Here is a 26,280-nt window from a genome sequence, read left to right as displayed (position 1 = left end):
CTGAGCAGCTTATCCAGGGTTTGACAGAGCCCTGGATCCACCTGAAGCAATTATGACAAATAACCCGCGGAATAAGGCAGTGACCGCGGGGCCCAGCTGGATAAACTGGCGTAGCGCCTTGCCGTGAAATCGGACGTCAGGAGCGGGTGCCGGGTAGCTGACGAGAGTGCCGGCCGGATGGATCAGAACGAATTCAGAGCAGGCGTGGGCATTGTCGTCGAGGCCCCGCGATCACAGCCAGAAGCAGAGGGGAGCCCCGGTCTTGTGTGGGGACTCATAAATTCCAGAAGGACTGTGGGAAGACGGGGGGCGCCGGAGCACGGGGGAGGTGGGGGAGCGAACAGGCAGGAGGGCCCTCCCCGATGTGGGGCATCAAGGGGCGAAGGGACCAGAGAAAGGAAAACGGAGCAGCGTGAACGGGGCGGGGTGGGGGGGGTGGACATCCCAGCTCCACGCGCGGCGGATGCTGCATCACCCTGTTTAACCCTCGTTGCACCTCTGAAGTGGGCGTGGGAGCCCCCCCACCTACACAGATGGGCCAGGGAGATGAAGCAGCCAGAGCTACACCCGGTCAGTGGTCCAGGAAAGAGCCACGCCTGGGTGTCGGAGACTCAACAGCCCGCTGGACGGTGGGGGGAGGGACGGCTGGTCCCGAATCTGGGCAGGGCATGGTGGAGGGTGTGGCCGGGCTACCTGGGCAGGTAGGGCCGGCCTGGCAGGGCGGGTGGGGCGGGCAGCAGGGAGGGGTTTTCTGGGTCTGGGGCAAGGCCAGCGCTTTGCCAGTAGCAATCGTATCAGACTGACCCAGGCTGCTGTGAGGAGGGACGGCAGAGACCTGGGGGCCCGGTGGCGGGGCCGGACAACCCTGGTCGCCCCCTCAGGCCTGGAGACCTGCGACAGACCTGGGGTCTGGCCAGATGGCCAAGGGAGCCACCAGGGAGGTGAGCTGTGCGTGTGTGTGCCTGTGTGTACACGTGTGTGTGTGTTTGTACACGTGTGTGTGTGTGCACGCACAGCCATGAGAGAGGTGTGGTGTCCAGCCTGGGGCCCCGTGCACCCCTGGAGAGAAGCGCCCACACCCTGAAATTCTGAGACTCACAGCTGCTCCGTCTCCACCCCATCTCTACCCCAGAGGCCGTGCCGCCTGCCAGGCCCCAGGATGCCACCTGGTGACCAAAAAGGGTCTCAGGCCAGCCCAGCCAGGCCAGGCCCAGGTCGGCACCCCTGCCCCAGGTCCTCACGGAAGGGTGCCCCCCAGGGCTGGGGCAGCTCGCTCTGGGGCAGCGGGCAGGTATGGACAGGCCCTGGGCAGTCACAGGCTCTCCCTGGGGACCAAGGCAACAGGCCTGGGGAGGGGCTTGGCCTGGCATGGGCAGGACAGAGGACGGGAGGCCTACGGGGTGAAGAGAGAAATCCTCCGAGGCCCCAGGTGGGTCCCGCTGGGCCGCAGGGCAGGGCTGGTCGGCCCGGCAGCCCAGAAGTAGAGGGAGACCACCCAAGTGCCCGAGGCTGGCGGGACCCCGCGCCCAGCCCCCAGCGCCAGCAGCCTGTGAGAGGAGTGGGCAAAGCCTCCCGAGTCCCCGCTCTTACCAGGGCTGACCTGCTGCACACGGCCGGCCGTCACCCGCGGAAACTGACGCTCAGAGAGGCCCACGGTTGGCCCTAAGTCACAGACACGGTGAGAGGCCAGGCCAGGGTCCCAGCCCTCGTGTCGGACCCAGGGCCCTGCTCCTGCCCGGCTTTGGGGGCCCAGTGCCCTGCCCAGAGGGGCCAGCACCTTGGACACGGGGAGGCACAGCTTCCCAAATTGCCCCCAAACTAGTGCTGGAAGGACCCTCAGCCCCCCGGCCCCTGAGGCCCAGAGAAAGGGGCGGAGTGGCTCCGGGGTCCCCAGGCTGCAGGGGTGTGCTGGGGGCCTCTGCAGTCGCCCCGGCCCAGGCTGTGGTGGCATTAGCTGAGTCAGTGGCCATTGTGTGGGCCGCCACCAAAGCCCAGGGCCAAATCCCATCTGCCACTCCTTGGTGGGCCGGCCTGGGGAAGGGGGCGTGTCAGGACGCCTCCCACCACCCTGTCCTCCAGCCCTGTCTCTGGAGCCCAGAGTGGGCAGCTCAGAGCTGGAAGGGCCTGGCTCAGGGAAGGCAGGAGGGGAGAGCCTGTCCCCCGTGGGAGAGAGCCGTGTGCCACCAGAAATGGCAGGCCGGCCTAGAAGGGGGGCTGGCACAGCGGGGGAGCCTGGAAGGAAGTTCGGTGCCACAATGAGGCCATTAGGTCCCTGGGGTGAAGGGCAGGCGTGGGGAGCGGGGTGTTGAGGTCTGTGACTGGCCCGAGGCTCCTCGGCCACCCCACAGCTGAGCGGGGAGCTGCCCAGGGCCCAGTCACCTGGTCACGGTAAACAGCGGTCAGAGGCGTCAGCCGCCCGCGTCTGGGCGGCAGGTCTGTCCTGCGAGAGGCTTGGTCAGCGTCCAGCCCCAGGCAGGGAAATCAGGCCAGGCTGGCCAGGCCGCCTCTCCCGAGTGGCTGCTGCCTGTGAGAGCAGCCGCCAGGGGTGGGGCCTCGTTCGGCCAGAGAGCCCCATGGGAGGCCGCAGGGTCAGCCTCTCCCCGGCCCCTCCTGGGACCGGGGTGCCAAGTCCCTTGCTCCCCCAGACCCGGTACCCGTGTCAGTCGTGCCCTCTAAGCCGGTGAAGCACGCCTTACCCACCCCGGGGCCCTGTGGCTCCCGGCTGCGCCTGGCATGTGGCCCTGCTCGGGGTCTGGGGTCTGGGGCTAGGGGGAAGGCAAGGGGGTGCTGTCCCAGGTCTCCAGGGATTGCAGGGACCTGCATGCCATACCCCAGGCAGGGGCTGGCGGACCCTAAATTCACCTTTGCTGACGAGAAAGCAGAGGCCCAGCGAGGCGAAGGGGCGTGCCCAGGTGGCCAGAGAGCAGGGGCTGCCTCTGGAGCGACCGGGTCAGGAAGCCAGAGAAGGAAGGGGAGCCCCGGGTTTATAAAATGCAGCCGAGCGGACAGCGCCGCAGGTCCGGGCGCCATGGGCACGCGGGGCTCGGGGGCGGGCGCGGGGCTCGCAGGAACTCATGTCCGCTGGAGAAGGGCCAGACCACACCGGCCAGCCCTGCCGGGCCAAGTGGGAGCCCACGCGGGACACCAGTGTCCAGGGCGTGGGCTGGGCAAGGCGCGGGGTTCCCGACGCGCCTGTGGAAGTTGAAGAGGTGAAGAGAGAGAGGAGGTGACACCCGAGACGGCAGGAGGAGAGTCGGCACCGGAGGAGGCCGTGAGGGGAGCCGGGCCAGGTCCCGGGCTCTACCTGAGTCAGGATGGGGGCCTCAGGGCGAGTCTGGGGGACCCCCTGGGGGGCAGTGTGGGCGGAGGGGTGGGGGAACGGGGTGGTGTGTCCGAGGGGCTGGCAGCCTCCCCCCGGACCCTCCTGTACCCTTGGGGGACCCTGGACACGTGGGAGTCCCTGACTCCCACCCCTTGACCCCACGATCCAGGGCCGCAGGGAGGGTCAGGCGGCACCAAGGATGGGACCGTGTGGGCACTTAGTCCCCAGGGTGGTAGACGGCTGAGGCCCCCCACCCTGCCGGCGCCTCCAAGGGCCCAGGGGGGTGAGCCCTTCCCACTGGCCCAGGGCTGACCACAGGGCAGGCCCAGTGGCCTGTCTGTGACTCAGCCACACCCCCTCCTCCCCTCCCCCCACCCCCTGGCAGAGAAAACCAGAAGTGCTTCCAATGCACCTCCTGGGGCCAGGGGCCTTTCTAACCGAGGGGAAATTCTCATAATAAATTTACCCGTTTCAGAGGGGCACTTAATATACCCTCGATGTCATGCCACCTCTGTTTCCTTCCAGAACTTTCATCACCCCAGCTGGAAGCCCGTACCCATTACGCACACAGACCCCTCCCCCAGCTCAGGCCCGGGCAGCAGCTGCCTGGCCTTCTGGCGCAGGCAGGTGAGGGCACCTGGCGCAGGCGGGTTCCTGGGAGCCAGCTGCCTTGAGCAAACAGCCGGGGGAGGGATAGAGTGTCAAAGGGGGAGGGGACAGCCCTCCACTCCTCCCCTCCGCCCAGCACCTCCCCGCAGCCGGAGGCTCGGAGGCTCGGGTGGGCCGCCGGGAGTGGAGTGCCGGCCGCCTGTCCCCAGGCCTGGCCCAGCCTCCGGAAGGCAGCCTGGTCCCAGCCCCGCGGGGGCCTCCCGTGGGGGCCATGTGGCCACACAAATGACCAGCCAGGCTTCCCTGGAGGCCGGGCCTCCCAGGACTGGCCCAGGAGCTTCCTGCCTGAGAGGTAGGTGCCGGACCCTGTGACCAGGTCTGGAGGGAGGGGGGAGGCGCCCGGCACCCCGGTGGGTTACGAGCAGCTGAGGAACAGGGCGCCCAGGGCTAGCAAGCGGGCTTGGGGTGGCCGGGGGCCCTGGCCGAGCTGGGCACCAGACGCTCGGGCAGGCCCTGTGGGTGCAGGGCGCCTCCCCACCCCGTCTGGCCTGCTTCCCGGACTCCACCCCTGGTAGGCAGGGCACCAGGGGCCCCCCGACTTTCTCAGATGTCTTTGGCCCCTGAAAAGCAGGCTCCCCACAAGCCCGGGACACCAGAGGTGGGGACCGATCGCCCCGGGACACAGTCAGGCAGCTGGTGTCTGCACCCAGGTGGCTGACCCCAGGGAAGAGGGCGCCCAGGCCCGGGCCTTGGACCTGGGTCTCTGCACACAGAGGGCTGCCCAGAGCCCAGGCAAGAGGGCAGGAGGGTCGGACCGGAACTCCCCCGGGAGGGACGGTGGCCGAGCCCAGCATGCCCGCTCAGCACAGCCTCGCCGTCCCTGCCCACTCTCTCCCCCCACAGGCACTGGGGCTGCTTCCGGCGTCTGCGTGCACCCTGGCCCTCCCTCCTCCCCGTCTGTGTCCTCCCTCGCCTCTGCAGATGACTAATGCCTCAGGGCTCCTGGGAGACCCCCTGATGTGGGCAACCGGGCCGCAGTCCAGCCCCCCGCTGGCCGTGCCCACCGGGCTGCAGGTGGACCGCGTGGGGAACAGCTCCCAGGGCACCTCCCAGCTCTTCCTCACCACGGCGCTGGCCTGTGGCATCTCGGGCGTCTTTGTGTGGACCGCCCTGGTGCTCACCGGCCACCAGGTGAGCCCTCCCCTGCGCGCTCCCTTGGGAACCACTCTCCGTGAGCCACAGCTCAGCCTGGCCCTGGCCGGCCCTACTGGGGCTGTGGGTCCACGAGCGCAATGGCCTGGGTGCAGACCTCGGAGGCCTTCGGGCCAGAGGGGCAGCGCCCAGGGGCTCGCGGAGGCAGCATCGGGCCAGGGGAGGGGGCAGGGGAGGGAGAGATCTGGGCCCAAAGGTGGGCGGCCTCTTCCAGGCAGAGGGAAGAGCTCCAGCCAGGCGCCGGGCCCTTCCCCCGGGGCATTTCGTCGGCCCCTCAGCCTGGTCACTGAGGTCAGCAGTACTGTCCCCTTTCACGGATGAGAAGACTGAGGCTGGGAGAGGCCGGGGTCTTTCCTAGGCTCACGTAGCCCGGAGCAGAAAGGTCCTTCCCCTCCAGAGGTGCGGCATCCCCGGGAAAGCTGGTGAGGCTGGGACGTGGCTCTGTAAGGAGTGAGACCAGGCTCTGGGGGTGGAAGCAGGGTCAGAGCTTGGCTGGAGGGGCCCAGAGCTGGGGAGATGCAGCGGTGCCAGGCCTGGCAGCGAGAGCCAGGGGGCGGGTGACAGGAGGTGGCGCCCGAGTGCAGGGCTGGGCAGAGGGGTCCCGAGCATCTCAGGCAGCGGAGGGTCTCGGGAGCCCAGGACTGCGCCAGAGAGACACAAGCAGAGCTGGGAGGGAGAGGGCTGCCTGGGCTGGAGGCACCCGGGACCTGTAGGAGGGGCCTCCGGCATCATGTGGGAGTTTGGCTTTCAGCCCGGGGGTGCTGGAGCCAGGGGAGGCTGTCGTTGCGGGGAGCTGAGAGCAGAGCTGCTGGCATGACTTGGCTGGCATTGTCATAGGGACTGGGTTGGAGGGGTGAGCCAGGAGACTGGCTGGCAGGGAAGCAGGTGGCCAGAGGCCTCCGAGGCAGGGCGGTACCCTCTCAGTGAGAGCTGCCTGCTGTGTGGTGCGTGTCCAGGTGTGGCCTCAAATAACCAGAATATAAGGGGGACACGGCAAATGTATTAGTGGGCCGGGTGCAGCTGAGAGCAGCCGGAAGAGGTTGGGGCCATCCGGGAGGCCTTCCTGGAGGAGGCAGCATTTGCCCTGAGTCTTACCAAGCTGCCCTGGAGCATCTGGACAGGTAGACCGGACAGGAGGGTGGTGCATTTGCCTCTGCAGGGAAGCCATGCCTTCCTCCCTGGTGGCAGAATGGCTTTAGGTCTGGTGTCGGCTGTGATTTGTGGGACAAGGAGCAGGAAGGGGGACGGGCACCCAACGCCCTGGGTCCGGGCCAGTTCCAGCCACAGTCTGGGCCTTGGCTTGGTCCTCTGTCTCCTGCCCTGACCTTTTGTAATCCTGGGTGCCAGCTGGGCACGTGTGTTTGGAGCCCAGCGTCCTGGGGCCCCACGGCCTGGACAGTGCTGATGGAGACCCCATGGGTGGTACTTCCCAGGCCCCACCCTCCTCCCCGCCCCCACCCGCACTCCCATGGAGGAGTCCCACCCTCCCCACCCATCCAGAGCTCAATGGGACAGAGAGACTGGACCCTCACTTTAAAGACGGGGAACCAAGGACAGAGAGAACAGCGGCTTGCCAAGGCCCTTAGCCAGGCAGTGCCAGCCCAGGAGCAGAAGTCCATCTCCTGATAGCCGCTCAGGCCGTGCCCTCCCGCCGCACCAGCTGGGGAGGGAGTGGCTGATAAGGAGCCTGACTGACGCCAGGCTGCCCCCGCCACTCCCCGTGCTGGGCCCTGACAAGCTGGGTCTCTGCACACAGCCTGCCCTCTGCCTGCCCTCTCTCCACCTCCTCTCATGGCACCTCTTCCGGGAAGCCTCCCAGAGTTGCTTGGGACTACAGCCAGCTACCTGTTTGCCTGGCTCCCCGGGGCCTCTTCCTTCCAAAGACCCTGTCACTGTTTTTTTTTGTCCTCGTAGAAAATGTGGACCATCTAAAAAGGTATACAGATGAACATGAGAACCACCCATCTTTTCCTTTTGTCCAGGGATGTCTTTCCCTTCATTTTTACCCTGCTTTTTCACACACCTGGGTCCTGCTCAGGTTGTCATCCTGATGTGACCGATTGCGTTCTGTCGGAGCGTCTCCCCACGCTGGCGACTCGGGGCTGCAGTCTGCGCGGCTGCATCTCGGTCACGGGCCCCACCGCCGCGCTCAGCCTCGTGTGCGTCCCTACCGTGAACGTCCTTGAACGCAAATCCTACTTTTGTTTCTGAATAAATCTGTTCCGTGGGATAAATCCCTAGAAAGGGTCCAAGGGTATCAGCCCTTTGAATGCCTCCGTGTCAAAATGCCAAACTGTTCCCCAGACCAGTCATGCCCACGAGGGGGCCGTGACTGCCGCCCATGCCCCGCCCCCAGGGAAATGCTCGTTGAATGAATGAATGGGCACGTGAGTGAATGCATGTTCCCAGCGCAGAGTCCGCTAAGGGCAGGGCCCAGGGAGGTCTGCCTTGCTTCCTCCCGCGTGGCGGCGGGGGGGGCCGTGTCCCCAGGCCTGCCTTGCCCCCCCCAGATCTACCTGCACCTGCGCTCCTACACCGTCCCCGACGAGCAGCGCTACATCATCCGCCTGCTCTTCATCGTCCCCATCTACGCCTTCGACTCCTGGCTCAGCCTTCTCCTCCTGGGGGGCCACCAGCACTACGTCTACTTTGACTCCGTGCGGGATTGCTACGAAGGTGAGCACAGCTAGCTCCCCGGGCCCCAGAGCGGCCCCAAGCTGGGCTGGCAGGCGGAGCCGAGTGAGGGGCTCCCAGGCGCCTGCACTCCCCCTGCCTGCCCCGGGGCACCCCACCCTCCAGGCCTGAGTCTGGCTTAGGGAGGCCCCTGCAGGACAGTCGGGATTAGTGGTGCTCACGATACAAGACTCCCAGGCTCCCAAGCTGGGGGCGAGACTGCAGCTGGGCCTGCCCAGAGCCTGGGGGTGGAATGGAATGGGCCCTACATGGGGTGGGGGGCGTCAGAGCTGCCGTGACTGCTGCAGGCCCCACCCCCACCAGGGATGGCATGTGGTCCCAGAACCCGGCCGGGAGCCCCCGTGAGGAGTGGGTCCTGCTGCGCGAGCTGAACCCCAGCTGTCTTCTGGGCAATGGGCGCCAAGGAGTGCTGAGCGCCCAGGGAGCCTTCGTGCAGGCCGGGTGCCCTCGTGGACCGCCCGGGCTCACTGCCGACACCCCTGTCCTGCAGCCTTTGTCATTTACAGCTTCCTGAGCCTCTGTTTCCAGTACCTGGGGGGTGAGAGTGGCATCATGGCTGAGATTCGGGGAAAACCCATCCGGTGAGCATCTCCCCAGAGCCCGCCGGGCACCCCTACGCCCAGGGTGGGCAGCCAGGCCAGTCTGGGGTGTGTCCTCGGACACACCTCAGGGACTCCCTCACCCCAGGCCCAGCTGCTTCTACGGCACCTGCTGCCTTCGGGGCATGTCCTACTCCATCGGGTTTCTGCGCTTCTGTAAGCAGGTGAGTGCCCGGCCCTTCCCAGCCGCCCCTGACCGCCCCTGACCGCCCAGTGTGCTGGGGGTCCTCGGCCCCTCCCCCGTCCCCTCACTCTCCTCCCCCACCCCCAGGCCACACTGCAGTTCTGCATTGTGAAGCCCATCATGGCCTTGGTCACCATCATCCTGCAGGCATTCGGCAAATACCACGACGGGGACTTCAAGTGAGGCCAGGCTGGCGCGCGGGCAGGGAGGGGGTGGGCGGGCCCGGCCTGGGGGGCACAGGGGAGGTAGGCAGGGCTCAGCAGGGGCCAAATCCCCTCCCCCTCCTCCTCCTGGGAAAGGGCCGGGGGCAAGGCCGTGGCAAACAGACCCTTGTCACACACATGCCCTGGGGACCCCGGGGCTTCGCGGCCCAGGCAGCGATGGGCTCCTTCCCTGGCGCTACCCCACAGCAGGGCCACTGGAGGGCGAGCGTGGGTTTAAGGGCGCTTGGGCCCAGAGAGCCAAGCTCTGCGCTGGCCCGTGCCCCTGCCCTGGGTCCACACAAACTCCTCACGCGCACGTGCACGCATGCTCAGGTGTGCGCACGCGCACTCACCCTCACACACATGCACATGTGCAGACACACGTGTTCTCACATGGGAACACACAATGAGCATGTGCACACGCTCATACAGCTGACATGCACACGAAGCGCCCACGCACGATGGTGGGTCCACGACGTGGGGGCCGTTCCCGTGCCTGGGAGGGTAGAGAGGGGAGGGGCAGCAGGGCTCTTGCCTGGAAGGGGGCAGGACCTGGAGACGACTCCCTGCAACCAGCTCCTCTGCCGCTCCCCTAGGGTGCCATCTGCAGGCCCTGGAGGGAGGGTCCAGGTCTGAGCCACTGCCGGTGCCCAGGCTGGGGGCCCAGGCCAATGGCGCAGCTGGCAGGGTGAGGAGGGCATGGGGGCGCGGGCCCACCCTCACCACCGGCCCCGGCTCTGGCCCCCAGCATCCACAGCGGTTACCTCTACGTCACCCTCATCTACAACGCCTCCGTGAGCCTGGCCCTCTACGCCCTGTTCCTCTTCTACTTCGCCACCAGGGAGCTCCTGCGGCCCTTTGAGCCTGTCCTCAAGTTCCTCACCATCAAGGCCGTCATCTTCCTCTCTTTCTGGCAGGGTGGGTGGGGCTCCCGAGGCAGGGGCTGGAGCCCACAGAGATGCCCCAGCTGTAGCCGGCTCAGCAGGCGGCCCTCTCAGTGGGAGGCCACCAAGCCCCCGGCACGGGGGAGATGGTGGGCTCCCCACCCGGCAGGTCTGGCCCAATGTGTGGGGGAGAGGCCATGCGGGGGCGGTGGAGCCTTGTCCTCAGCAGGCCCTGGGCCAGCCTCTGGGCACCGCCAGACCCCACTTCTCAGGGGACGGTGAGGGGTGGGGCCAGGGAGAGGTCAGGACAGGCGCTCGGGGAGTTCTTGGACGTCCGCTGTGCCACGGCCCCGGCTTTGGAGGCTCCCAGCCCCTCTGGACCTCAGACCCGGCAGACCGCCGCCAAGCCCATGAGGCCGGCCTCAGGGGGACTCCTGGCTGGGGGCGGCTGCAGTCCAGTCTCCTGTCCGGGGCAGGCACCTGAGTGGCCATCACCGTCCCCCAGGGATGCTGCTGGCCATCCTGGAGCGGTGTGGGGTCATCCCTGAGGCCCAGATCATCGATGGGAGCAGTGTGCGGGCCGGCACGGTAGCCGCCGGCTACCAGAACCTCATCATCTGTATCGAGATGCTCTTTGCCTCCATCGCCCTGCGCTACGCCTTCACCTGCCAGGTGTACTCGGAGAAGAAGGAGCGCTCGCCAGGTAGCCGGGGCCCCGCCAGCCCCGGGCCCCCCAGCGCCATGTCTCTGTCCCCCGTCTTGCCCACGGGCCCTGGGAATGTCGACTTGATGTGCAGGGAGATGGCCCCATGGAGGACCCAAGCTCCAGACAGGTGCCTCACCGGCACGTGGTCCAGGGGAAGAGCCCAGGCAGGCCGGCGAGCAGGCGGGCTGAACACTGAGTGAGATGGGCTGGACCTGATGTTTGGGCCCCCAAGGGTCCCTCGGTGATAGGGGGTTGGCGCAGCGCCTGAGCCTGGGCGCTCCGGCAACCATACCCAGGTGCCTGGACCAGCCTGACCAGAGAGGCCAAGGGCTGGCTGGTGCTGGTGTCCCTAAAGAATGGCCCGTTTGGGTAGGGGTGGCCTGAGCCTGGACCGCTCAGCCTGGAGTGGCCGAGGGTGTGAAGGGTTCACACCAGGGCAGAGAGAGGATGGGGGCCAGCTCACGGCGGTCTCTCTCTGCCACCTCTGGCAGGAGGTCTGGGCTGGGACAGCCCCAGTGCTGGGCTGGGGTGGAGAAGTTGGGCTGGGATTCTGGGTCCTAGGAGTCACCCTCTGCTGGCCGAAGCCAGGGCCTGGAGATGCAGGAGCCCTGGCCCAGGCAGCCCCGAGGCTGGTGGGGAACAGGTCAGGTCCTGGGGTCCGGGTGCACGGGGGAAGATGATGGGGCGCAGGGAGCACCCCAGCCCACCCGCTGCCTGTCGCCAGCCCCCACGGCACCCATGCAGAGCATCTCCAGCGGCCTCAAGGAGACCGTGAGCCCGCAGGACATCGTGCAGGACGCCATCCACAACTTCTCGCCCGCCTACCAGCAGTACACGCAGCAGGCCACACACGAGGCCCCGGGACCCGGCCAGGGCAGGGACCCCTTGCCCAGCACCCACCCTGGCATAGATGTTGGCTCCAGCAGGGGCAGGAAGAGCCGCAACATGGAGAAGAGGATGCTGATCCCCGCGGAGGAGCTGTAGGGGCCCCGGGGTCAGCAGCCGCCTCCAGGCCGCTGGGAAAGGACAGGGCCCCTCACCCACCGACCGTCTTGCCAAAGGTCAGGCCTCTCCTAGGAGCCTCCTGCTAGGCCCGTGGAGCCCACTGCCCATCCCGCCTCTGGCCAGTGGAGCAGGTCGCTTGGTAGCCCTGCCAGGCGCCCCGGGGCCGCACCATCGCCTGGTGGGCCCTCGGCCTCAGAAGAGGGCACCTGAGCCTACCTGACAAGCCCAGGGACCTGCCGGGCTCACCTGGCCATCGGTTCGGGTGGCCTCCCTGGATGGACAGCTCCCGGGCAGGGCCGGGCACCCCGGAGCTGTGGGCCTTACAGGCAGGAGGGCTCCACACTGAGTGCAGGAGGCGGGGTGGCCCCGTGGAGGAAGGGCCGGTGTGGCTGCTGGGCGTCTGGGAGGGGCTGGGGCCACGGGTGGAGGGCTCCGGCTTCCCGGTGAACTGCACTTATTTATGCATAAACAGCCTGGGTTTTCTAGTGACTCTAGTGGCCTGTGTTCCTGCAGGGTCAGTGCTCTAATGAATGGACCACAGTGAGGCGGACAGATGAGACCCATCGTGCGAAGTCTGGGTGCAGCGGGGAGGGTCCCCGTCCACTCTGGGGCTGCGGGCCACAGTAGCAGCTCAGAGCAGGCAGGCAACGAGCTCAGACTAGAGCCGGGATGGCCTGCCCCGCCGTGCGCACGGCTGTGCGGTCCGGAGCCTTGGCTTCCCCAGTTCAAGGCCCCGTGCCAGCCCTGCTCGAGGAGGGGGCTGGTGCCCGGGGGGCCTGGGGCCCAGGAGGCGGAACAGGACGGGGGAGTGAGGGTGGGCCCTGGACGCCGGGCCCCGCGTGGGGAGGGGCGGCAGCGGATTGTGAGCCGTGGTCCGTCCAGTGTGTCTGGGGCGCTCAGTAGGGTGAGGCGGGAGCCGGGGAAAGGTGCCGGGGTGGTGCGCCCGCGGGCAGGCGTGCAGAGCTGGCAGCGCTGCAGCAGGAAGGCCTGGGCACCACCCAGCCACGACCTCCCACACCTCCCGGCCGCCGGCTCCCACGTCACCCAGGGAGAGAGGGAAAGGCACCGAGGGTCTCAGAGAGACTGAGCAGGGCAGGAACCAGCGTACGGTTTCCAGGGCAGAGTGGGGTCACCCCTGTCCCCCTGTTCCCTGGGCCTGGGGCACGGGACTCAAGGCCAGCGGCCTCTCCCAGGGCCCAGCCCGGCTGCCCGATAAGATAGGCTGGCCTCCTCCCTGCCGCCAGCTGGGAGGCCCCCCATCTGCCTTACCGCGCCCTCTGCGGCTGGCAGGCCCAGCTCGGGCCCCCACGTCTGACAGCTGGTTTGCGAGTGGCCACGGGGCCCCCAGAGACCCGCTGACCCAGGAGGGAGGTTTTCTGGAGGCTGCGGGGCAGAGGCCCTGCGGTGAGCCAGGGGAGGCGGTGCTGCCCGAGGGGCCCTGCTTTGGGGCCTGAGTTGCCCAAGGCTGTGTACCCAGAGGGCATGTGGGCCAGGGCCGCCTTCCGGAGACCCCGACACAGCGTGCGGTCCTGGGGTGCTCCCGGGCAGGCCTGGCGCTCTGGGGGCCCTGCCGTGTGCCAACGGCCGGGCCAGCACTGTCACGCGCGGTCCTCGCGACGGCCCCGGGCGGGTGGCCGAGGCCCAGGGAGGTGGAACCACTTGCCTGCGGTCACGGAGCTGGCGAGAGGGGCTGCTTGCCCACCGGTCCCAGCCCCACAGGCCCCTCTGCCTGTGGCCAGGCGCTTCCGACATAACAAAGTCAAGCAGTGAGGACGACACACCTGCAGGTGGGACAGAGCCTCAGAGCAGGTCAGAGGGGCTGCCGGCCTCACGGGCCTGGCCCTGCTGACGGGGAAGCATGGGTGCTCCGAGGGGACCGCGGGCCACCTCTCCATCTCTGACGAAGACCCGGTTCCCGATTCCAGGCTGCACTGCGTGGGGCCAGGGGTGGCCACGGAGGCCGGTTGTCTCACCCACATGCTCTGGCCTCGGTGTTCTCACCTGTGAAATGGCCCTAGCGGTCCACGCCACAGGGTGGCGGCCCCCAGAGCAGCTGGGCGGCCTGGAGGCAGGAACCCTTTAACAACCTCCCTGGAGCCCAGCGCCGGGCGGGGTCGTGACTCCCCAGCCTGCACCCAGAGGCTGCTGCCAGCTCTGGTCTCAGGGACACACCCAGGGGGCTCCCGGGAGCAGCAGGCTGGGGTGCGGGCTCTCCCGGGGCTGCCACGGGGGTCTGCTCAGCTGGGGGAAGACAGCGACCGCACTGTGCCGAGCGCGTCCATCCCCGCACCTGATTCCGCAGAAGGGAGCTGGGGGCTGGCGGGGCAGGAGCCGGCGGAGGCCACATGGAAGCTGGGGGTGGGGCTCAAGCCCAGTGGCTGGCGCTGAAGCACAGTCCCTTGGTTACGAGGTGCCGCCCCACCCAGCCCGGCGGGGGGGGGGGGGGGGGGGGGGCGGGAGGGCTGCCCGTGTTCAGAAACCCCAACGAGCAGCAGATCTCCTGGCAAGCTTGACCCTCCTTCAGAGGCCAAGGCCAAGTGCTGACCCACCTGACCCTCCAAGGTCAGGGGGGTAAGAAGGGGGCAGCATCCCGAGGACAGGGCGCCCGCTCCCCCGCCAGCAGGCCCAGTTGGCCGGGCCCCCGGCTCTGGCTTTCAGGGGAGTCTGCTTACTGGCTTTGCCCTCGGCCCCAGGCAGACCCCATCTCTCCCACCCACTGCGAGCTCACCTTAGAGCCCCCGCCTGGGAAGGGGGGCCGCGTCCACCGACAGGGGCTCCTCGTCAGGGCAGTAGGGGCCTTGGGAACTCCACCCACCACCTAGAAAGGGAGCCCGCCTGCCTCCACCTGCCTGAGCCCTCCACGCGCAGCCCTGGAGACCCACTCACAAGCAGCATCTGACGGCGACCCCACCCCCGGGGGGGCTCCAGCCACGGGGGCCGGGATGGGGGGCGGCGCAGGCAGCGGTCCACAGCGCCCCCCCCGGGCCAGGGAAGGAGGGAGGGTTGGCCCAAAGCGCCAACCGTGCAGCAAAACAACGTGAAACCAGAAAACTCTTTATTGAAAGGTACAAAAGCGTCACGCGGAGAGGTACAGCAATAAATTAGGTGTGGCCGGGAGGGGACGCGCGGGCGCGGGCCGCACGCCACACCACAGGGCCACGACATAGGGGCTCTTCTCAATAATTTATACCATGATGAAAGCAGCACAAAAATAAATATTGAAATGAAACTGCTGAGAGGCCAGAGGTGCGGGAAACAGGAGTGGGGCTAGGCAGGGCCCTGTCGCCCGGGGGAGCGAACCGGAAGCACGGGGGACGGGAAACCAGCCCCCCCGGCCAGGGGGCTGGGCCTGTTTTCTTAAATTAAAACATCCATATATTAAAACTGTGACAATGAAATTTCAACGCTCTGAGAGGAGGGGGAGGGATCACGCTGGTCTCCCAGGCCTGTCCCGGGGAGTGGAGGCTGCGGGATCGGGTGCTCGGAGAGCCCGGGCCGCCGGCCCTCCCCGCGGGGCACCTGGCTGGGGCGCGGCCCAAGGGCAGCGGTGGGCGGCGAGAGCGGCCAGCTTAAGAAGCCAGGCGCGGGCGGTGGTCCCGCTCCCACCCACACTCCCAGGCAGCTCTGCCCTAGAGAGGCTTACAGTATCAAATAGGAAGAAAAGGTATGAAAATCTGTACGATAAAATGTGTATATAATTTTATATATATATATACTTCTCTCTCTTTTAAATATCCCCGTGGTCCTTACTGACATCCAATGTGGATTACCTACCATGGCTATGGTATCAACAGCTTCTTTACACACCGGCCGTGGCTCCGGAAGGACCCAGACGCCCCAGACCCCGCGCCCTCTCCCAGGACAGGGGCACGCTTTCTGGCTGTAGCCCTTGGGGCCCTCCCCCTCCCCCCACTCCTCCCGGGACGGCTGGCACCCTGCGCGGGGGCTTGCTAAATGGTGGGAGGCAAGCCAAGAGGAAACCACGAGCTGGGGCCCAGGGCTTCTGGCCTGTGGTGGGCTCGGGGCTCGCCGCCCACCCCTCGGCCCCGGCATCTTCCCAGGTGGGGAAGGAAGGGGCGGCCCCTGCCTAGCCACGCAGGAAGTCCCGCAGCGGCTCTCTGGGAAAGGACACCCCAGCAAAGGCCCCCCAGTCATCAGTGGCTCCGAGTGCCAGAAAGGAAGAGCGGGTGAAGGGTCCAGGCGATGATTAAGCACCAAGGTTGCAGAGTCCCCGTGTCCTCTGCCGACACACCGTCCGAGCACTCCCGGCAGCTGGTCCTTGCCACCTTTCCAGCCCAGCGCCGCCCCCATCGTCACCTCCCCCCACCGTCCACACTCCTCTTTCTCCAACCCCACCCTCCTCCCTGCTCTCACCTCCTCCAGCAGCAGGACCCACGGGCAGGACCACGGGCGCCGCTGCCCAGCTCCGTGGCCCGTGCCTGAGGCTGCCGCCGCCGCCTTCACACCTGTTCCACACGGAACACAGGGCTCCGCCTCCCCGGCCAGGCGGCTGCTGCTCCGCGATGGGGACCTGCCCTAGGTCACCCAACACAGAGGGGAAAGCCCAAGGCTCACCCGAGCCCCATTAACGAGCCGCTCCCCAAGGTCCCCGGTGCTACTGGCACACTGACGGGAGGACGGGTACACGTGCACATGCGCTTGCACGCACTCGTGTGTACAGGCTCGCACACGCTCTCATGCACATGCAGCCCTTCCTCCACCCGCTCACGGGGCACAGGATCCCGGGTGTTCGGACCCCTTGGGGCACGGTTCCTCCTGGGGCACCCAGGGCGGTGAGGGGGTCCTGCACCGGCCGGGGGGCCGAGCGGGGGACGGACGCGCTGCTCGTGGGAGGGGCGGAAGACGTCTGGGCCGCGAACCTCCCAAGGACCTTCCCTCCACACATCCCAACTCCCCCAGCGCAAGACAGAGCCCTGGAAACGGCCCTGAGCGAGGCAGCAGGGCCCGGGGGAAGGCGGGCCGCGTGGGCGCGTGTGTGTGCAGAGCAGGTGGCACTTGGGCCCCCGGGAACCTACTCTTTTCCAGCCCCGGCCCGAGCCCGGCACAGGTCCGCGATCTGACTCCGGCGTGAAGGGGTCCGCTCCCCGTGGGGCCCTCGACCAGCACCCCGCGCCCTCCGCCGGGCACTAGGAGGCGGCCGAGAAGGGCACGGAGGCGGAGGCGAGCTCGGCGGACTTGACGATGGTGATGACGCTGGTGGTGGCCACCCTGGTGGGTGTGACGGGGCCGCGGGCCACGGTGCGGGCGAAGGTCTGCAGGGCCTCGTACTTGGAGCGCAGGGCGTCCAGCTCGAGCCTCATGCTGCTGTTCTCGCGGGCCAGCTTCTCCACCTCCCGCTGCAGCTCCAGCCGCTGGCGCTCCAGCTCCTCCTTCTGGGTCACGCGCTTGATGCGGCAGCTGGCCGCGTAGCCGCGGTTCTTGAGCGTGCGGCGCCGCTGCTTCAGGCGGACCACCTCCTCCTTGGTGAGGCCGCGCAGATGCTGGTTCAGCTCCCGCACCGACATGGACACCAGCTCATCGTCGCCGAGCACCGGGGCGTTCTCGCCCGCCTCCTTCTTGACCTGTGGGGCCGCAGCTCGTGGTCGGGGCGGGGACCGGAACACATGCCACGGGCGCCAGGGCTCGGCCCCTTTCCCCTCTGCGCCCCAGGCCGGCCCGGCCTCCACCCCGGAACGGGGATGGGCGCCGTGGGGTCGCCCGGCATCGTGCACGCGGTACGGGGCAGGGTGTCCCCTGAGGGATGCTGTCGGCCATGCCCGGCCGAGAGCCGGTCGCCCTCTGTCGCCCAAACCCCACGAGGCCGCGGCCCGGCTGTGCTGCCCCGGGACTCTCCAGTGCCTGGTGCGGGGCTGGCGGCAACCCCTCCCTCTGCACCCCTCAGGCCCGTTAGGTCCCGCCAAGGCCGGTGGGACAAGGCTACGTGGACCCAGCGGGACCCCAGGAGGCGCCTGGAAGGGCACAGCCCACAGACGCACAGAGAGCTGACTCCGGCCAGACCCAGCTCTGCTCCTAAGCAGGGAAACGGCCAGCCCCAGGGAGGCAGCGCCTGGCGCGGACCCACGGCACCAGGCTCGGAGCTGCAGCACCCGCTCACGGGCACCCCACCAGGGGCTCTGCGGAACCAGACGCCACCCTGCCCACGTCCGGGGCTGGGCTGACAAGTACGTCTTGGCCGGCAGGCACCCACCCCTCCACCCCCAGGCGCCAGGGCCGGCGTCTCCCGAAGCCACAGCCCGCGACTCTAGCATCACTTCTCCCAAAGGTACTTCCTCCAGCCCACGGCCCCTCCCCACGCCCGGTGACAGGCTTCCTTCCTCAACTCTAGGGCGGTCCTGGGACAGGGGCTTCGGGGGCCGGGAGGGACCTTCCCGGGCCTGTGCCCATCCCACCCCCTTACCTTCAACGCCTTGTTCGCTTTGGGATTAGTCGTCATAACCTGGGTACAGTCACCCGGACAGAACCGCTTGGAAATGGTAACTGAAAATCACAGAGCACAGAAGCGAGTGTGATGAGTTCCTGACTGGGCACAGGTGACCCAAAGCAGGGACGACCCCCTGCAGGGATGCCCCGAGGAGGCTCAGCTCCCCGCTCTGCACTGTCCAGTCACAGCACCCTGCAAGCAGGGGCATCCTGGGTGTCCTGAGCCACTGCCCAGGGGGCCCGGGAGGACACCTGCCCACACCCCCAACTCCAGCAGCGGCCCGAGAGCGGCCTGCGTGCACTTTGTCTGGGGCCTGGCAGCCACGGCTGTCCCACACTGCCCCCGCCCACTGGGCCCGGGCCATGAGCGCCAGCGCCGCGGGCTGGCACCGGGCAGAAGCAGCGGCCGCTTCCTGCTCTGCCTCCGGCCCCAAGCTAGACGTCTGCACCTGTGGCAGGACGCCATGTTCAGGGGTCCAAGTGCGCCGTAGCAAAGCCCCCTCCCGAAAGGCCACACCTAGCCCCTGTGAATCGCCACTGGCCCCAGGGACAGCCCCTGCCCTGGCAAGACCCCATCACTCTGGGCCCACCTGGCCCCCCGAGAGGCCAGGTGGGGAGCCCCTGGCTTGCTGAGCTCACCGTAATTACGGGTTGGGGGGAGCCCCGTGCCCGCCCTGGCCACGCCCCACCCTCCCCAACAGACCTACCTCCGCCAAGGGCACTGCAGCTGTGACATCACCACCTTCACCTAGGCTGCCCCACAGCCATGACCTGAGGCCCAGAGCGTGGGCGGGGGCTCCCTACGCCAGCCAGCCTGCGACCAGGGACCTCCAGAGCTCACTGACCGTCTGGCGGGAGCCGTCTCTGCCGCCCGCCAGCCCCGGCCGCCCGCCCCGCCCTTCTCGTTTTCGCGTCTGCATTGTGTCACACATTCTAATCATTCATGAAAAAGCCAGCCAAAGCATCCCAAGCATGATTCCCCTCTGATAGTTGCCATGGCGACCTTGGGAAGTAGCCAACCCCCCATGGTCGTCATGGAAACAGAGAAGCCCACAGCAACAATGGCTTGGGGCAGGCCGAGCAGACAGCGCAGGTTGTGGGGCAGCAAGCAGGCCCCTCATGCCTGCGGCTGGGGGAGGCATGCGGAGGACCGGCCCGACTCGCTGGTGCGCCGTGTCTCCAGCTTACAGGGTCGGGGTCTGCCCCCCGAGTTCCGAACGCCGGATGAGGTGAACTGAGCAGAGAGAACGGCAGAGAAACACCCAAGGAGGGTCTTGGGGCCAGAGATGGAGCCACAGCAAAGCCTCCATCTCAAGGTGAGGGAGACCTGGGGACGGCCTTCTCCCGCAGCCCTGAGACCCTCGCTGTAGCACTGCCTGGACCCTCCACCCATCCACCCTGCCTCCGCGGCCCGCCACCCTTCACCACCAGAGGGTCTCAGCACCCAGGTCTCTGGACCCCTGGTCGGCCCCGGCAGCACAGCCACTCTCCCGGGCGCTGGTGCGGGAGAGCAGGATGGCAGCAAGGCCAGTGTGGCCTCCGGGGGGAGCCGTGCCCCTCTGTTCTCCTCGCAGCTACATGTGTGCTGGAGACAGACATGCAGCCGCTCCTGGGGCAATCCTAGTAGGGAAGTAAGAGCTGCTTCCTGACTGTGGCTTGACCCCTGGCATCTGGGGGGACCCAAGAGTGCCCCACGGGCCGCCCCTCCCTCCGGTGCAGGGGTCAACGCTGGGCTGGAGAAGCCACTAGGAGGGCTGGTGGGCCAGGCGGCTGGGAGGCCATGAGAAACTTCTCCAGGACGGGCGGGCGGCTATCATTCCAGCTCGCTCTCAGCACGCCAGGGCATAGCTGGGCGGTGAGTCACCAGCTGTTTACAGAGCTGGGCTCACATTCCCACAGCCTGAGGCCCCGCCCACCCACCCGGACCAGCTCCCACCCGGTGGGAAAAGGAAGGGGGGGGCAGGGGGGGCTACGCTCGGACCCCGAGCAGACCCTCAGTAACGTACCGGCCTGGCCAGGACCCGGGCACCTTCAGGGCAGGGACGCCTCCCCTGGGGACCTGCCCACCGTGACATTGCCTGGTGGGTCGCCCATTCCCAGGATGTGCATAGGCCTGGGCTTCAGCACCCCGTGGGCTCGGCCCCCTGCCCTCTGCACAGGTCCCACGAGCGTTAGGCGCCCTTGTTCACCAGGTCAAGGTCGCCCAGGCAGACCCTCAGGCTACGTCCACCGGCTCTGAGTCCACCTCGTCCACCACCTGGGCTACTGGGGCCCAGGACCACGGGCGAGGAGCCCCGGCAGAGACGGGAGAGAGTGGTCCGGCTGGGGTCCCAGCCGGGGTCTGACCTCAGGAACCTTTCCTCAGTTCTCAGGCCTTCTGTGTCCAAGCAGATGGCGCGAATGCGTGTAAATATGGAGCCGAGGGGCTGGTCACCCTCTGGGGGTGATGAAGCAGACCCCCTTCTCTCTGTGGGTCTCGATCGTCCCTTCTGAAAAATGAGGGGATCAGAACCAAGGGCCCCAGTGCCAAATGTCCTCAGCTGGGCCACGCAGGTGACGCCGTGAGAGACACTCCGGCCGAGGGCCGCGCTCTCAACCCCCTGGGCTGCAGGGCCTGTACCAGCACCCCGGCCCTGCGGAAAGGTGGCAAGTCCGGGGCAGGAGCAGACACCCACCGCCCTGCTCAGCATCATGACCCCCACTGCCTTGGCTTCTGCCCCCTCCTCAGGGACCTGCTCCTCCCAGCCCGGTGCCTGCCCAGGGGGCTCACACCAAAGTCAGGCCCAGGGGCAGAAGGCCCTTCCGCAGACTCGGCACAGGGACAGGAGCGGCACGGTTACTCGCCTCTCGCCCAACACCCAAAACACACAAAGTATCGACCTCACGTCACTTCTGACTTCAGAAAAACAACAGCTCGCTCTTGGAAAGAGGTTCGGAGAAGAGTTTTGTAGGTGTGAAGAAGAGTTTATAAAACACCTGATTTTGAAACAACTGCCCTAAAAGGGTATTTGTGAACCACGGAACATCAGGCAACCTCATGGGCCAGCAGAGCTCACACAGGACGAACTGCTTTCTGGGACTCGGCTGGAACCGGCTGGGGTGGGAGACAGCAGCTGGGCACGGGCAGGGGCGCCCAGCGCCGCCGCATCGGAGCCTGGTCACCCCACACGTCTTTTCAACAGCCCCGTACAAGGAAGGACGCCCGGGCACTGCCGCCAAGTAACAGAACCTGGCGACACACGTGCAGAGAGCCCTTGGGCTCGTCCTGGTGGGCTCACCCCAGAAGCTCGGTGGCCAGCGCTGGGCTGGGAGCCCGGATGGCGGGGCTGCCCTCCGCTCGCCCCCTCCCCAAGCCCTGAAGGAGCTGCTGGGCCAGACAGCGTGCAGCCAGCACTTCTACCCCAGAACACCTTCCAGGCGACCGTCAGCCTGACTAAGGCTGGTTTTCAACCCAAAGCCGGAAACTCCATTCTCACGTACAGCTGAACACGGAAGAGGGCTTCCTCTCCAGGAAAAGGGAACCCCAGCAGACTAGATGGAGCAGTTCAGGTGACCGCGTGGTCTGGAGGGCCTTCGGGGGCTGGGGCGTCCCTCCCCTTCCGGGCCCATTAGGAACAGGGCAGGGCGGCCAGGTCTAACAGTTCAGGATTGCTCTTCCGGAAGGCAGGTGGGCCTGGGCCAGGACCACTTCTTACCTTCCCTCTCACAAACCCCTTCCTCAGTTGTGACCTAGCTCCTGAGGTGACTCATGGCCTGGCCGTCCCCCGTGTGCTCCGGCCCTCGAGGGGCTGGGCCGGGGTCCAGGGCCCGGGGGACATTTTCTCCATCAGGGGAGCCAGTGGCTGACAGGAGCACTGACCCACCCGAACAGCCCCGGGTTTGGATTACCTAGGAGCAAGGGAGGTTCTAGAGTTTCAGATTCGCGCCTAGACTGGACGACTAGCCCGCCTGCCCAGATCGTGAGCCTGCGCGTGAGAAGCCGCGTCTCTGATACCGAGCAGGGTGGGCCCTCGAAACACTGCTCCTGTGCGGCCCGTGCCCGTGCCCCTCAGCCCAAGACAAGCGGACGGAGCAGCCCTGCCATTCCCAGGCCTCGAGGGTGTCAGGTCAGAGGAGGGGGAGGAGGAGGAGGGAGGGCAGGTTATCACTCCCGCAGCCGAGAGCGGAACCCAAAGCCAGAAGCCACCGTGCGGCGGCGGCCCCCGCTCTGGCCGCACAGCGGGCACCCATTTCCCAAACAAGCACACATCGACTCATCCCACGAACGAACGAGCTCAAGACAGGTCCCAGGACCAGAAGGGCTCCCACCGCCCAGCCCCAGCTCCGCAAGACGGGGTGTGTGTCCTGCCGCACCTCTACGCGCACCCCACCAGCCCGGCCTGCACCCAGCCTCCAGGCTGGCCCTGGCTGGCCGCCCTCCGGCAAGACGTGACTGTCTGCCTGCCTCGGAGGACGTCTGGTCACCTTGCCTTTGCAGCCCAAGGAAGCTGTGTCATCCTGGCTACGTCCAGAGGTGACTCAGGCAGCTGCCGGGCTGACAGCAGGCGGACCGCCGCCCCGCACCCGCCACGCCCCGTGACCCTCTGCTCCTGCCACGGAGCTTCAGGCCAGGCCCTGATCCCCTCAAGCCCCCGGGGGGTCCCCTTCTGGCTTCTGCTCTCCCCCAGCCCAGCTGTGCCATGCAGGGCTCCAACCAGCCCAACCTCCAAGTCCAGCCAGGGATGCCTGCACGGGCCCCGGAGCTCACCCTCTCTCCACACCTGCCCTCCTCCTGGGTCTCCAGCTCAGGTGATGATGGCCCCCCAGGCCTCACCCCTCCTTCCATGCCCACCTGCTAGGCTCGGCCTGCATCACCCTGTAGACGCTCCGGCCCTACAGCACCGCCTGGGCCCAGGCCCCCTGCGTCTCGTCTGTATTCCTATCTCGGTCCCTCAAATGCAGCCCCTCCAAGCAGGCAGAGGGAGCCCCCCTGGTCAGAGTCCCTCCTGAGCCCGCCTCTCTCCTGACCACCTGTCGCCATGCCAGCCCCCCCCAAATCTGTGCTGGGTACCCTCCCACTTCTGAGCCCCCTGCCCTCCCCTCCCCCAACCCTGGCATCACCAGAAAGACTCCCCTGCCTTCCCTGTGGTTAGGGGGGTGCCCCCTCCTGAGCACACGTCGACGGCTGAGCCCAAGACCTGGTCCTTGTGTCCAAGCCCTGCCTCCCTCGCTGGATGGAGAGCAGCGGACCCTCCTACCTACCTGCTCCCCCCACTCCTGGCAGGTGAGAGGTCTGCTGCATAAGCAAGTGTGTGAGCACTGCGCTGAAGGGAGGGGGCCTGGGGCGGCTTCCACCCCGTCTCCTCTCTGCCCCCTGGCCCAGGGCACCCAGACAGGCAGCGCAGAAAGGCAGGCAGGTGCTGCACAGACCCCGGATACGGGACCCCGCCCCACAGGCCGGCAAGGAGGCTCGGGGCTCAGTTTCCTCACATAAAATGGAGTGTGTGTGTGTGTGTGTGTGTGTGTGTGTGTGTGTGTGTGGACTGAGACCACACAGGTTCATCTCTACCTGCTCTAGAATCCTACAATTTTAAGATGACACTTTCAATTTCCTGACACTGTAAGAAAGAGGAAACATGACGAGTCTGTGACTTATAAAAAGCAAAAGTAAACAGCGGAGCAATGCATCTTCCATTAGCAGAGAACAGGGGGCGGGGAGCAGAGGGGAGGGTGAGTCACTGTTTACTGCTCTGAGGAGCGGCCACACAGAGGACGCTCCCAGCTGGCCGGGGCTCCATTTCCCGTGTGGACTGGACCCGACATCCAGAAAGTCCGTCCAGAAACCTTTAGACTCGGGAACAGCCAGGACACGGGCAGGAATTCTAGGTTGCCTGAGATTGTAAACAAACTCCGCAGCGACGGCAGAGCCAGAGAGTGAAAGAATGCACCGCGGGGGACAAAGAATGGTCCGGAAAACGACCTGGCTCCGAGGCAGCCTCAGCTGCAGGGCTGGAAAAAGGGCTGGGACGCAGCAAGCCCCGGAGCCGACTTCCCCAGTAGCCTCGATTCAACTCCCATTTTTAGCAACCACCTTGAAAGTGAGCGATGCTGAACTTGGAAGCCAGCCCTTAAAGGCCAGCTATGCTCGAGCACAAGAGGCAAAGGCGCTCTGGGGAGAAGCCTCACTTGTGGTTCTGAGTTAATAAATGTTTTATTTTGGAAGAGCGAGAGGTCTAGCTTTAAGTCATAAAAGCAGACACCCTCTACCGAGCTCAGACTCAAACATTCCTACTGGACCCAGGGAGAGAAGTTCTCCGAAAGGTGTCAACCATCCAGGATGCAACAAGCTGCAGGTGTGCCCCACCCACGGCACAGCCCACCTTCAGCTTCCCAGGCCCCCCCCCCCCGCCCCGCTTAGACAAATGCTTTTTTAAAAAGCGCCATCCCCCTGAAGACATGAGTCTTCGAGACCGGGCTCCAGAGACAGCACACATGGCACACAGCCGTACTTCATTAAGACACCTGTGCAGCAACCGCTGTGCGGGAAAACCTCGCCAATGCCAATAAAGGGGCAAGGGGAGGGCAGCGGGGCCGCCAAGCCACACTGCGGGGGAGCCACTGATCTGTCACTATGGGCTGGGTGTGGGCACGCGAGTCGCGGGAGCTCCCCGAGTGAGGCCAGGCACCTGGCAAGGGGGTGATGAGTGCTGGTCAACTCTGAATGAACTGTTAGGGGAAGAGCTCCCTTCTGCCTGGGCTACCAGGGCCGTGGGGAAGGTAAACAAGAGCGTAATCATTAACACACGAAAGAGATCAGGGGACTTCCAGCAACCCGAACCGAGTGCTCCGGGAATGTGGGCAGAATGTGGGCAAGTGCCGCTTGGGTGAAGACTCCAGGACACGTGGCGCGTGAGGATACTACAACGGGAGACAGGAGACGGAGGGCAAAGCGATGTGCTTTTCCAACGCAGACCCGGGGCCATAGCCCAACACTTCCCTCCCTCCCGGGTTCCGGAGAAGGTGTGTGGAAGCAGGCAGACTACTGACACATCGCCTGTGTCCTGAACTCGGAAAAGGCACCGAAGGACCCGCATTTCCAGTGAGAAGGGATGGAGACACCCCATTCACAGAGGAGAAAAATGAGCCGCGAGCCATGGGGTTCGGGAAGTGACGCGTTCGCCGTCCCCCTCCCCACCCCAAGCTCCCACACCGAGGCCTCCCTCCGTGAGCCCCGGCAGGTCGGCTGCTCGGACCGCGACCCGGTCGGCGAGGCCCCTTCTCTTCGCCCTGGCCACCCTCGGCGCGGCGGGGACCCGGGCGCGGGCAGCGCAGGCCGGGCCTGAGCGCCGCCGGGGCGGGACCGCGCGGCCGAGCCGGGCAGCGCCCAGGTGCGCGAGGCCCGAGTCGCCCCGGTCGCCACGCGCTCCCCGGCACGTGGCCCCCGCCTCCCCCGGAGCTTATCTCCGGGGCCTGAGAGCAAAACAGGTGGGGCGAGCCGGGAGGGGGCACCGGGCCCGCCGGAACGCCGCGCTCCCCACTCGGCCCTCTCCCGGCCCGCCCTGCGCCCGCCGCCTCCGGACACGGGGTTGGGGTCCGGGGTCGGGGGCGCGCTCCCCTCCCCAGAAGGAAGGCCCCCAGCCCGCGCGGCGCGCTCGGGACGGGACACCTGACGGCAGGTGCGCCGGCCGGGTCGGAGTCCCAGGGTCCGGCCCAATTTGGTCACGGGTCTGAGGGGGCCGTGACTCAGCGGCTGGCGCCCCCCGCCCGGTCCCCCGGCCCCAGGCCCCTGGCCCAGCCCTGCCCGGCAGATCCTCACCTGGCGTCGCGCGGGGGGCGCGGGCGCGCGGCGGCTCCTCGCGGGCACGCGCTCTCCTCGCGCTCGCGCTCACTCTCGCGCTCCCCGTCGGCCACCGCCTCCGCCGCGCGCTCCGGCTCGGACTTCGCGAAGAACAACAAGTCCCCCCCGCCGCCCACCGCCCGCCGCCAGCCCGCCCGCCCGGCTCCCCAGCATCTGACACCGCTTCCGGGATCGGCGTCGGCGCGCGTCACGCCGCACCGCCCACCGCGCGCACCGCCCCCGTCCACCCGCCGCGCGCGCGCCAGCGCCCCGCCCACCCGAGGCACCGCCCGCCGCCGCGCGCCGACGCCCCGCCCCAAGGTTCCTACCACCCAGAGGCTCCGCCCCCGCGCCCACCTGTGCAAGGCGGGCGGGCGGTACCTATGACCGCAGGTGCAGCGCGCGCTGCGTGGTGGCGGCCCCGGCGTGCCCTGCGCCCCACACGTGGCGGCAGTCGTCCCCACACGTCGAACCGAGCCGGGAGCACCCCCATTCTCCCTCGAGCTCGCCCTGTCTCAGCTCGGGGGAAGGGCAGGCTCCTGTTTGGACTCCACATTCGTATTCTCCAGTTGGCCTCCCCTAACCCTAACCCTGAACACCCCACC

General features: G+C 67.1%; 2 protein-coding genes across 14 annotated transcripts; one reads left to right on the top strand and one right to left on the bottom strand.

The window, feature by feature from the left end:
- Positions 1 to 580: 580 nt before the first annotated feature.
- TMEM184A (transmembrane protein 184A) lies at positions 581 to 11,908 on the top strand. Of its 12 annotated transcripts, XM_027125566.1 has the most exons (10): positions 4,183 to 4,283; positions 4,563 to 4,723; positions 4,835 to 5,122; positions 7,654 to 7,819; positions 8,328 to 8,418; positions 8,525 to 8,600; positions 8,708 to 8,799; positions 9,572 to 9,741; positions 10,213 to 10,410; positions 11,138 to 11,908. In XM_027125566.1, the coding sequence occupies exons 1-10, from the start codon at positions 4,217 to 4,219 to the stop codon at positions 11,395 to 11,397; spliced, it is 1,569 nt and encodes a 522-aa protein (XP_026981367.1). In that variant the 5' UTR covers positions 4,183 to 4,216; the 3' UTR covers positions 11,398 to 11,908. The 12 variants fall into 12 exon arrangements, with proteins under 12 accessions (XP_026981370.1, XP_026981376.1, XP_026981375.1 ...); XM_027125569.1 differs by lacking the exons at positions 4,183 to 4,283; positions 4,563 to 4,723 and adding an exon at positions 581 to 941; XM_027125570.1 differs by lacking the exon at positions 4,563 to 4,723 and having other exon boundaries at positions 4,172 to 4,283.
- A 2,548-nt stretch (positions 11,909 to 14,456) lies between these two features.
- MAFK (MAF bZIP transcription factor K) lies at positions 14,457 to 25,794 on the bottom strand. Of its 2 annotated transcripts, none has more exons than XM_027125579.1 (3): positions 25,655 to 25,794; positions 17,837 to 17,916; positions 14,457 to 17,000 (listed from the first exon to the last, which is right to left on the bottom strand). In XM_027125579.1, the coding sequence occupies exons 2-3, from the start codon at positions 17,870 to 17,872 to the stop codon at positions 16,566 to 16,568; spliced, it is 471 nt and encodes a 156-aa protein (XP_026981380.1). In that variant the 5' UTR covers positions 17,873 to 17,916; positions 25,655 to 25,794; the 3' UTR covers positions 14,457 to 16,565. The 2 variants fall into 2 exon arrangements, with proteins under 2 accessions (XP_026981380.1, XP_026981381.1); XM_027125580.1 differs by lacking the exon at positions 25,655 to 25,794 and adding an exon at positions 18,567 to 22,896.
- Between the last annotated feature and the right edge of the window lie 486 nt (positions 25,795 to 26,280).

The sequence above is a fragment of the Aethalodelphis obliquidens genome, unplaced genomic scaffold, assembly GCF_003676395.1.
Source record: "Aethalodelphis obliquidens isolate GAN/ISIS:26980383/991018 unplaced genomic scaffold, ASM367639v1 scaffold30, whole genome shotgun sequence".
NCBI lineage: Eukaryota > Metazoa > Chordata > Mammalia > Artiodactyla > Delphinidae > Aethalodelphis > Aethalodelphis obliquidens.
Note: the sequence above shows the minus strand (reverse complement) of the source record. Positions and strands in the feature narration are given on the sequence as shown.

Bases quoted from the DNA above. Each gene is read 5' to 3' on its own strand.
- TMEM184A (XM_027125565.1), top strand. From the start codon at position 4,217: ATGACCAGCCAGGCTTCCCTGGAGGCCGGGCCTCCCAGGACTGGCCCA. The intron at 8,419-8,524 runs GTGAGCATCTCC...CCCTCACCCCAG, and splicing joins ATTCGGGGAAAACCCATCCG to GCCCAGCTGCTTCTACGGCA. The intron at 9,742-10,212 runs GTGGGTGGGGCT...ACCGTCCCCCAG, and splicing joins CTTCCTCTCTTTCTGGCAGG to GGATGCTGCTGGCCATCCTG.
- MAFK (XM_027125579.1), bottom strand. From the start codon at position 17,872: ATGACGACTAATCCCAAAGCGAACAAGGCGTTGAAG. The intron at 17,001-17,836 runs GTAAGGGGGTGG...GCGGCCCCACAG, and splicing joins AAGCGAACAAGGCGTTGAAG to GTCAAGAAGGAGGCGGGCGA.